Genomic DNA, 11,235 nt, shown 5'->3' with positions numbered 1-11,235 from the left:
TGGGTTTTGTCTTTGAAGTTTTCTTTGTTCTTTGCTTTGTCTTTCCTCTTGAGAAAATAGTTTTGGTTGCATAAAAATCTTTTTGTATGTTTCTAGAGAAGTATTTTAATTTTTATCTGACTGCTTGAGAATTGGACTTAATTGTAACCAGATTTTTTAGAAGTTATTTGCAGCAGCAGAGTATCAAAATAACAAAGCGGTTCAACTTGGAGTATTCTTCATGCTTACATTAGATGTCTTTTTGACCTTAGTTATGTTGAAATGCTTTCTTAAAGTTGGTTAGTCTGGAAGAATGTAGAAAGCTGTCTTGATTTTCTTCAAGACACCTACACACTTTTATCACATAAAAATAACTGGCTATAAAATAATATAATTCTTCCACATCTGTGCGAGAAAGTGAGTCTAGATCTTAACTCACATACCACTGTACAGCATCTGCCTCCTTTCACATGAAAGTAACTATTACAAAACCAAAAAGGTTGCAGAACTGGAACTGATACCTGTAAAAATGTACCTTAAAATCTATAGATGACAAGTGAATAGGAATGTGCTAGTGTTACTAGCTTGCATTATTATTTTTAGGTCTATTTATTTAAAGATGGTCTGAATGGTAGTGGAATTTGGAAACCCCATCCGTCCTGTATACTTCAGGTTACTGACCACATGTACTTGAGCAATGATTTCCCGGGTTTTCCAAAAAAATGGAGAGAGGTCTTTTTTTAGATATCTCAGCTTGGCTTGATGTCTCTGTAAACCTAAATAATTGTATTTAGAGAAGGGGATGAAAAGAGCAGAATTAAGTTGACCATTTATGTATTAAGATTCTTGAAAATTTGTCTAAAATGAAAAGCAAATGAGAAAAACATAGGCATGAGTGCCAAAAATGAACTTCAGTTGCAAAAATTAATCTCTTGATACTTGTAGGCTCAACTAGCTTGTGTATTTGCATCTACAACACGTAGACTACTAGACCCTTGTAGATTATGCCTTATATCCATTTGCTGGATATTGTCCATAGGATCAGTACACCTGCTTAAGGAAATTATGCCACTTCAGTGGCATTACAAAAACAGACTTGTAAAATGTGATGCCACAGGCAGCTTTTATGTCAGATACACAGCTCTAGCAAGTTTACTTTGGGTTGAGTAGATAAAGATGATTCTGATAACAAATCACTCCAGCCTCCCTCTGTGCTGTCCCTCTGCAAAGTGGTGTAACCACCTTTTTTTTGCTTTTTCTGGCTGATAGCTGCTTCTAGAGAATATTTCTGCCCCACTGTGTCCCTTTTTCCTCTTATCTTCTGGCTGCTGCAGTAGAAAGGAACATCTTGCTGAACTGCTGAAGGAATACTCAGTTGCATGTCTGGGGCCATTTCCAAATACTCCTTGAGATTTTCTGGTTGGTAGGGTTCACAGAGCTTGCCAAGGACGTACTAGCAGGTGCCTTGCTTCTAATTTTGCTGAGAAATTCCCTTGAGCTGAAAGCCTTGCTTCTGTTACCTGTCCTGTCGTCCCAAGTCTATTCCTCTCTTCTGGTTCTCATCATGACTGGTAGTGGCAGTAATGTTAATAGTAGTGGTAATAACAGCTGACATTGCCAAAAAGCTGAGAAGATAATGGAGGTATAGTCCTGGGCAGAGTTTTTCTCACTGGTGTTGCTGCTGAGTTCTCCAGTGTTTGAGGTTGGAAAGTCTCCTTTTGGCCTAAGTCTTGAAGTGGTGTGTACTCCCATGGTATTCAGCTGCAGGGTTGCTTTTAGTTCTGGCTTCTCTTGTCCCTTTTGGGCTTGTAAATTAGCAATCACAAGCCGTAGCGCAATCATGAAACCAACCACATAACAGCATCCCTTCTATTAATCATCTCAAGGCTTTACTGAACTCTGATGTACACAGGAATCTTTTAAGGGAAGCGGTTTTTATCTTTTAAAAAAATAATCTTTGAGTAGATAAGGTGATCCTTGTTTCGCTTCAGAGTGCAGCCAGTTTGTATATGGGGCTTTTTTCTTTTTCAAACAATCCCATCTTCTAGTCTCAAGTACTTTTCTGTAAAAGGCTTGCACTTCTTGTTATCTAACTGTAAAGAAAGGGCTGATAATGAGGGCTTGGCATAGGTTGGTGCTATGAGAAAATAAATGGAGATAAAGCACGCTGAGCAATACAGAGCTTAGCGAGCTGCTGAAATGAGATAAAAAGCTGCTTTCCTCTACTGGATTTGGCTGGGCCAGAGTTAATTTTCTTCACAGTAGCTAGTATGGGGCTATGCTTTGGATTTGTGACCAAAATGGTATTGATAACACAAGGGTGTTTTCTGTGATTGCTGACACACAGAGCCAAGGCCTTTTCTGCTTCTCACCCCACCAGTGAGGGGGCTGGGGGGGTGCACAAGAAGTTGGGAGGCGACACAGCCGGGACAGCTGACCCCAACTGACCAAAGGGATATCCCACACCATATGATGTCATGCTCAGCATATAAAGCTGGGGGAAGAGGAAGGAAGGTGGGGACATTCAAAGTGATGGTGTTTGTCTTCCCGAGTACCCGTTTCTGCATGATGGAGCCCTGCCTTCCTGGAGATGGCTGAACACCTGCCTGCCCATGGAAAGTGGGGAATGAATTCCTTGTCTTGCTTTGCCTGCGTGCGCGGCTTTTGCTTTACCTGTTAAACTGTCTTTATCTCAACCCATGAGTTTTCTCACCTTTCCCTTCCAGTTGTTTCCCCCATCCCTCTGGAGGGGAGTGAGCGAGTGGCTGTGTGGGGCTGAGCTGCCGGCTGCGGTTAACCCACCACAGCCCTTTTCTTTCCTAAGTGCTTAGACGTAAAAATGCAAGCTGTGGTCTCAAGTGATTGTACTCTTTCTAATAATGGTAGGTGATAATAAGGAAAAAATGCAAAATGCAGCAATATTTTGTATGTAAACACTTGAAATGGATTTATTTTTTAAAAAAATCATTTTTACAGTTGGATCATACAGTATTCTTCTATATGTCTTAAATTAAAAGCCTCCAGCTTTTAAAAATGCTGCCCAGTACAAAAGTGCTAATGTAAAACTGTAGTGTTTATGTATATAAACCAGCACTATACATCACTAAATATGACTCTAAATAGTCTCTTCACCAGCGTCAATGAGTGGAGAAGAGATGGAAGATCAGACTTCATAGTATTTAAGGGATTCCTTCTTCCCCTTACAGTTCAGTCTTCAGGAGCTTCAGCGCTTTCTGCATGTTTGAATACACTAGAAATGAAATATTCATAATGTTATTTTTGTTGCAACTTCCTCTGCCAGAGACTACAAGTACTAGAGAGAAAATGCCATTATTATTAAAGCTTTTGCTCACATGCCTATTGCTATACAGATTCTGACGCGCTGTGCTCTTCCAAGCATCTTGCGAACATCATCTGTTTAACTTTGGTGAGAACATCCATCCGTTAATGCAAACGCACGGGCATTCGCAGGGCAGAGACAGGAGCTGTGCGGGGGGCAGGGGGGAACTAGCACACAACTCTTCCCCGCTCCCAGAAGGTTTCCTGACCTGGCCCGGCACGGCTTGTGTGCAAGAGTTCTCACTGTTGCTTACAGTGAACGCCACTGAATTATGCAAGTTCCTACTGACGTATGCTTTCTTTCCAAATCGATGTTTAAGGCTCTGGGGCTCTGCCATCCTTCTCTTCACCTCACCGAGTTTAAGTCTAGCATCCTGTCTAATTTTAATCCTGGTTAACTGTCTTTCAGCAAGTACTGACTGCAAGAGTCTGTAATGCCTGGTGTTATTCCTTGTCATATGAAAAATGTGACTGCTTTCAGAATATTATTTCAGAGTATTTCAGAATATGCTACTTACACAATGAAATGTCAGAGGGCTCATATGCATAGAGACGGTTTGAGTATCTTCCAGTAATATCTGCTCTCACAGTCAGGGAAGGATCTGGAAAAAAAGGATGAGAGACGTTGCAGAGGACAAGACTAACCTTGAAGCAGAAGGAAATAAACCTTTCTGCACTTCCACTTGCTTCCTGAATGTTTCTGCAAGACAAGTCTGTTCCACTAACAACCAAGAGATCGTTCTTCTACACAGTCATTGACATTTATGTCTTGTGTTTGCAGGTTTATTAAGAAGGGGATAGGTTTCATTCCGCTTAATGTTGATCAGCCTCCCACCCTGTGCCACTGCATAGTGCCTAAATTAACTCTACAAGCTGAGACAGCTTTCAGGCCACAAACGTTGTTAAAAAAGAAATAATAAAGGAAGAGGTAATGTGACAGGTCCTTTGGTCTGTTGAAAATGGTCATCATGACCTAAATTTATCAAGGTATGTGTTAATGATACATGTGCGCAGTATATAAGGTTTCATATCTGTTCTGGGAATACTTGGATGCATGCACGGCCACTCATAGGTCTCCAAAATGCAAATGCTTATGAGGGGTTGTGCACATTGGTAGAGCATGGACCTGAGTACTGAGCTTCGAAAATTGGCCCCTGAAACATCCGGGAGCCCTGCTGTTCCTGCGACATCTGAAATTGTGTTCCAAACAGAAACCTGACGGGTGTACAGTATTTCTAGAGATAGGAGGATGAGCAAGGCTGAGCCAGTGCCTAGCCATTCCAGTGACTGGGGCATCATGTCACTTCAGTGACACAAGGGAAGAAATGACATCATTTGTGGAATCAACAAGGGAGCAATGCTGGATCTGTGAAGCTAATGACCTGCCTGGGGTTGCTTTGAAATTTCATCCAACAGAGTCAACTACAAATTTTATATTTGTCATTGAATAAATTCCTGTTAATAAGACGGAGGATTTGAGATGCATGGCACGGCAGGGGCTTTGGTCTGAGATCAGCTTTGATGCTTGAGATACTCACCTATGAACAAAATCCGAGGGACGTACTGGCCATCAGGTGAAAGATTCTTGTCTGTGGTTTCATACTAAAAGAAAACAGATAAGGTTCCCAGTCAAGATTGCAGGAGGGCATGTTACATAACTTTTTTTTTCTTTGTACTTTATGTAATGAAATAGAGCTTAAATAACATATTGTGCAGTTTAAGAAATTCACTGTCTAGGATGCAATCTTTTAACAGCTGGAGTTGCAAATTGATAGCAACAGTTAATATTATTATTATTATTATTATTTAAAATTCCCTGATATTTTGAGGTTATGATAGCTACAGGTGAAAGAGACTAATTACTAAATCTATTATGCTTCAGAACTAACCGTTTTTCTTAGCCAACCCTATCTATTAAACCTATTAAAGCTAGAGAAGCCATAATTAAAAATAGAACTTTATTGCTTTCTCTTAATGAAGTGCAACTGGGAAACTTACCACAAGGTTCAGGAGAATGAATTTTTCAGCCAATTTCTGTATGTCTTTATGTTCAGCAAAGACCTTCTTGAGGGCTAGAGAGAAACAAATGGGAATGAAAGTTAAAAATATGCGCCTGAAATATATTGTCCTTGAAAAACAAATTCCAATAAGCTGATAGAATCAAAATGAGAATTCCCAGTTTACAATTACAGCAAATGAAGATTTTAAGTTCATTCCGCTGGAAGATGACCAACTCATTGATGTTCTGTGGTAAAGAGTAACTACAATACTACAAAATATCCCTCCTTCCTTCAGATAGAGCAGCTCACTCAAATTTGTCTGCTTAAGTTTGAATTTGAGCATTTGACCCTTCAAACCTCCTGTTCTGCTACTGCGGTTTCTGGCTCCAGTTCTTAGGGCAGTGACAATACAGTGTGTAGGTCTTCAGCCTGAAATGTTTGAAAACATTTTTCACTACTCCTGGTCTTGTTTTTGGTTTTAGCTGATTGTGATACACACCAAAATCAGATTTGTCACAGGTCAAAACCTGCTGACCTCTGCCCATTTCTGTATCATGTAATACTGAATTAACTTTTTAATTTTTTTTCTGCACATTGGAAAATGCCTATGTGGGACAGCAACTTGAAGAACACTCCTCCGCATGCTTGAGCAAGTTAGTGTTTCACTAAGGCTTACTCAGCAAGCAGAATGGTGGCTGGTTTTGGGGTTTTTTTTTTTTTGTTTTAAAGCAAAAACTGCAAGCCAGCTGAATTTTTTTTAACTTTTTTTTTTTTTTTCCCCTCCCCCAGTGCAAAGGGTTTAATTACCTTGGCTGTGCGGGCAGTCGTCCAAGTGGTGGATAATCATCAGGGGTTTGTTGCTGGAACAGAAGAGACCTCGTTAGGGGCCGGGGAGGCGCTAGGGGGCGCGGCGCGGGGCGCGGCGCGGCGCGGGGCGCGGTACCTGTGCTTGGCGCGGAAGAGCGCTTCCTCGTACGTCTGCGTCCAGATGAGCTGATCGCCCCAGCCTGCGGGGGAAGGACAGGCGGAGCCTTGTAAGCGGGGCAGGGGGTTCGCGTCCCGTCCCCTGCCCGCGTCTAACGGGAAGGGCTTTGAACAAACGGGCTGCCAGAGGGCTTTAAATCGGGAGTAAAAGGGGAGCGGGTGCTAGGAAATACTAGAAAATGTCTTTGCAGAATAAGTTGCAAGAAAATTAGGTTTTTTAAACAGCATAGGAGTCGAAACTGTAGCAGATTGCACTTTTTATTGGTATTATTATTTTTTACCTCTGGAGAGTGTCTGAGGCAGTTTTGGTTTAGCAGTAGTCTCCTTTGTCTCCTTCTTGCCCACATCCTTTGCCAGAGCACAGGAGATGGCAACGAGCAGCAGGAACATGGACACGTAACTCTTCTCCATGGCTCCTCCTGGAACAGATGAGAGAAACTTCACGTTGTCGTGCCTCCCAGGCTGCTGCTTGCTTTAAGGCACACAGCAGATAAGGATGGGTAGAGCGGCAGGTCAAGTCACAAGTATGCAGCAGGGTGAGTCAGGGCTGAAACGAACTGCTCCAGGCAGGGGCCTGGGCCTGGGGAACCTCAAGGAAGCGTGAGGTTTGCTGAGCAAACTGCCACAGAGGACCTGGCTGCTTTCTACTGTTCATGCTGTTGGGCTGTGGTCCTTTTAAAATGTGCGCTTATGTGTTAGTTTCTCTTTCTTCCATTTGCATATATTTCCTCAGTGAAACAACTGAGTTTTGGCAATTCCAAGAGTACTTTCAAGTCCTAGTAAATTAACACTTATACCTCGATCTCCCAGTGTTATCGTAACCAAGTACTTCAGCAGCCCAGCTGCTGAAAACTTCACTTGTCTTGGCTCTTCCTTCATTTTGCACCTGCAGCAACTCATGAGAAGTCAGAACGTTAAGCTAGGCTTTACAGTGAGCCACTGGCATAGGCACAGCTTAATGCTGTTGTTGAAAATTCCGATCCTGTCTTCACCCTTAAAAGTATCACCTAATCCTTAAAGATAAAACCAGTAGAATGTATAATAAAAAGAGTGGGGAGGAGTTGCTGTGTGGAACAGTGAGAACTGAAATGCAGTTTGCCAGTGTAAGCAACACAAAGCAGAGGGCTTTTCCTGAGCTTGACTCCGGGGTGTGGAGATGGAAATGCGACACGTCTGATGGGAAGCTCCTCAGCGTTTCAGCTGAGATGCTTCTTTGAAGGGGGAAAACACTTTAGCAACATGACCCTATGTTTTCTCATCAAATTTCCTCCTGGAAACTAGAACACCAGTGTAATGGGTACAGTGGGAAGACCTAAGATATTCCAAAAGCAATACAGAAAATTCAAAAGATTCATGCAAAAATTGCAACGGGCTGGCAGTTTTTACAATTCAGACAATGAAAATGAAAGTCCAGGCAAAAAGCATTTTTCTGGGTAAGAAGTGCAGGAGGAGGCATTAGCTGAGTTTCCATCAGTGAAACAGTGCTCTTTCCTATCGGGATGTCCAATAGACCTCAAACATTCAAAGAGTCACTGTTTCAAGTGCATGAAATATGACTTTTGTAGCAGACTGCCTTTCTGCACCGAGAAAAGTTTCCTTGGCAAGGAAGAAAATTACATAAAGTTAGATTAGACCCACTGGATTTTCAGGGTTGCCTCAAGAGTTGTTTTGGCTAGAGTTGTATAGCGGAAGTAATGCTTCTCCAAAAAAAAAAAAGAAAGAAGGTGGTATGGGACAACCAGGAAATCAAAGACCAGGCAAATTTTCTGCTGTTGCTGATGCAGAATACAGAAAGCAAAACAGAGGAACATTAAACCTGCTCTTTAAAAACTTTGCCTCTGGAAGGCTATGTGCACTTTGCTAAGTTCTTCACCCCTCCTCCAAAAAAAATCCCTCCTCTCCTGGCTCTTTTAACCTCCAAAGCCAACATTTCTCTACACATTTTTTTCTTCCTAGCAAGCTGTGCTGACCTCTGCCTATGTTGCTGCAGTCTTTTCTTCCCCATTGATCGGCTGCTCCAGCCCCAGGTATCCCAGGCTCACAGCTCCCCCAGGGACTCTCTAAAGCAGTAAGTGTGCCGTGCCGTGCCGTGCCGTGCCTTACCTTGTTTACTCTCCCAGATGCCTGCCAGGGTGTGAAGGTGCTCCTGGTTACAGTGTGAACGCTACCCTTCCTACTGCCTATTTATGCACCTTCACACACCCCAACTCCACCCACAAGTTTGAATTTGAATACTACCTCCAAAGAGCGAAACTTCCAAGTTTTTTTCCCCACGAAAACATTCAGGTTTAAGTCTGTAATTAAGTAATATTACATTTTCCTGTCAGACACTGCATCTAAAGCTCAGAGATGTTTCTATAGGCTTTTGGGACATTTTTTGAAAGGTGATTTTAACATGTTGGCAAAGATCCAAGTCCAGGTAAGCTTAAGTCAAGACTCCTGATTTGCCTAAAGAGTGATTTGTCTTTTTTTGATTGGCTGGAAAATCAATATGGGTTGCTGTTCTTTTAGTCCTCTGAAAAAGTTAAATTGGTAACTCAGAACTTTAGATGTTAATTAGATAAATATCTGTGCATGTTATACAGATATGTGTGTACACATGCACATATAACAGCACATAGGAAAATTGTCATAAAACCTAAAAGAAAGTTTGTAAAGATCTCCACAAAAATGTATTTGGCAGCTATAACAATAAACTCTGTTCATAAGTGGAGGTCTAAATAAACCTTTAGTTCAAATTCCATGTTTTATTAGTTGTGTGGACATTTATTTTTAACTACAACATCAAAATCAACCATTTTAGGTTTCAGAGACACAGTACAACACTTAGGAAGATGAGACTTTTTCAGGTGGCTGGAAGGCCATCCCTACTGTTGCACTGACTGCACATGGTCCCTCCTCAGAGGTCAATGCGATTCTGTCCTCAGCAATGTATGTTGAAACTACAGTATGTTCTCCTTGGTGCATGCCTCATATATTTCAGTGAGATTAAAATCACATGTTCACGGGCAGTGAACATTTAACATTACTCAGTTGGGTAGAGCAATCCATCAGATATGGATTTTCCTGTTTGAAATTCACAGTGCTCTCTGATGGCTGCTAACAGCCCCCTTTTTTACGAATACACTTAAGAGAATGTAGTGCTTTAGTGCTTTGAATCGTGGTTGTTGTTTATTTTTTAATTTTTTTTAATCTTTTGTAAATAGTGATTAGGAAAATGAGGTACAGAAGCAAGATGGTGAACTCAAGCGAAAAAAAAAAAGTATTGCTGTTCCTTACAAATGCACAGTAATACCGTGCTTTGCTTGGGTGCCTCACTTATTAGAAGGGTGAAACCAAAGCTCCCAGGGAGGCCAGTAATTTCAACTCCCGTTTCTGTATGTTTCATGATAAATGTATGTTTTCCTGCCAAAGAAATGAAATGAGAGAGATTGCATATGAATCTTTGTTCCTCCTCCAGTACTTCTCCCTGAAGATTCAGAGATGTATTTGTTAGCTTCTATATTGTGTATCCAAATCACATCCACTCAGATTTTCTTCAAAAACATGTACCAAAATAAGTTTCCAAGTTCCACATTTGGACCCATGAGCGCTCACTTTGGACAATCAGGTTACATCCTTAATCCACTTCTGTGCAAATGTAGGAGTCAAACATTAGGTACCCATTTCTGAAATTGTGGTCTCAGCTCAGGCAATTTATAATTCTAATTTAACACGTTCTTGCTCTCTGTCTTCTCAGGTCACGCCTAATAGCATTTGGTAGTTTTAAAGCCTGTGACAGAAGTTCTAGTTGCTCTCTGGTTATGCGAAGAGATAATGAGCAGGTAGGCTCCCACTCATACGCTTCTTTAAAAAAAATGGGGTTTTGTCTAAAAACGCATTTTCAAAACTAAGCTCCCACCCACTCCCTAGCTCCTGCTTTAGAAATATTTCCATTTAATTTGCACCTTTGCTTTCTCCTCTGTTCAGGAGGTGACTTACCTTAGCCTATTTCCACATGGCTTTGTGCTGCTCTGTAAGATTTGTTTCCTGCAGGAAACTCAGTAATTCAAATATAGCTACTCACAGGGACTTCTCTGTCAGCTCCAACCCAGTGATCTCAACGGAGGTAGCTGAACATGTCTCTAAACCATCCTTGTGCCTTGACGATGATGAGAGAGGAGAGCTCAGCCTTTCCCACAGCTCCCTGCTTGGGTCCTGAGCCTGCACCCACCCACTGAGCTGGCATCTGGCTGTTTATCAGGGGCTCCTTTCTCTGCCTCAGTGACTAAATCCAGCAGGAATTGCCTCAGGAGAGCTTGGAACAAAATAGGACTATCCCAGAAGGTTTTTCCTTTTTTGCTATAAAAATCTTGTAGACTCCATTACTGTTAATATTTAACGTCTTTACAAAACTAGTCACTGGATTTTTCCTTTGATTTTAATTTCTCTGGTCTGAAGGTACCTTTGTTCATTATGTTACACGGAAATCAGCATAGTTTTGATGACTGATATTATAGCCATTTTAAAGGCATTTTCTGAAGTGCTTCGTTTTTTCTTGTGTTTCGTAATACGGAAGTTTTAGAATTCAGCCATTTCTCCTAATTTCATAACAAACACATGCTTCCAAATCTTGTGATCTGCTGCTCAGAATAAATAGCGAAAGTTTATGTTGGAGGAATAAAAGTAATGAATGAAATGTATAGTCAGTCCCACGCTAGAAGTGCCCTGAGTCAAAGCCAGAGAGAGCCATACCTGGGAGTCAGCAAGCTTCCAATGCTGTTAAAGTTGTATTTTGTGAGATAAAGTCGTTGAAAGTAGAATACGTTCAAGAACTGGTCAAACTTCTTTTGTCAATGCCTTAACCATGTGAACTGAGTGGTAATTTTTTATTAGCTGAAAGCTTTTTGGATGAAATTTGTCTGGTAATTTTTCTGGAAAACCTTTCACCCCA

The 11,235-nt window shown here is 41.4% G+C and overlaps 1 protein-coding gene across 1 annotated transcript; it reads right to left on the bottom strand.

The window, feature by feature from the left end:
- Nucleotides 1–2,903: 2,903 nt before the first annotated feature.
- Nucleotides 2,904–8,483, bottom strand: AGR2 (anterior gradient 2, protein disulphide isomerase family member). Its single transcript, XM_054816321.1, has 8 exons — nucleotides 8,406–8,483; nucleotides 6,584–6,721; nucleotides 6,262–6,325; nucleotides 6,126–6,178; nucleotides 5,317–5,390; nucleotides 4,857–4,920; nucleotides 3,837–3,920; nucleotides 2,904–3,229 (listed from the first exon to the last, which is right to left on the bottom strand). The coding sequence occupies exons 2-8, from the start codon at nucleotides 6,711–6,713 to the stop codon at nucleotides 3,180–3,182; spliced, it is 519 nt and encodes a 172-aa protein (XP_054672296.1). The 5' UTR covers nucleotides 6,714–6,721; nucleotides 8,406–8,483; the 3' UTR covers nucleotides 2,904–3,179.
- Nucleotides 8,484–11,235: the final 2,752 nt, after the last annotated feature.

The sequence above is a fragment of the Grus americana genome, chromosome 2 (genome assembly GCF_028858705.1).
Source record: "Grus americana isolate bGruAme1 chromosome 2, bGruAme1.mat, whole genome shotgun sequence".
NCBI lineage: Eukaryota > Metazoa > Chordata > Aves > Gruiformes > Gruidae > Grus > Grus americana.
This window is presented reverse-complemented; position numbering and strand designations above follow the sequence as displayed.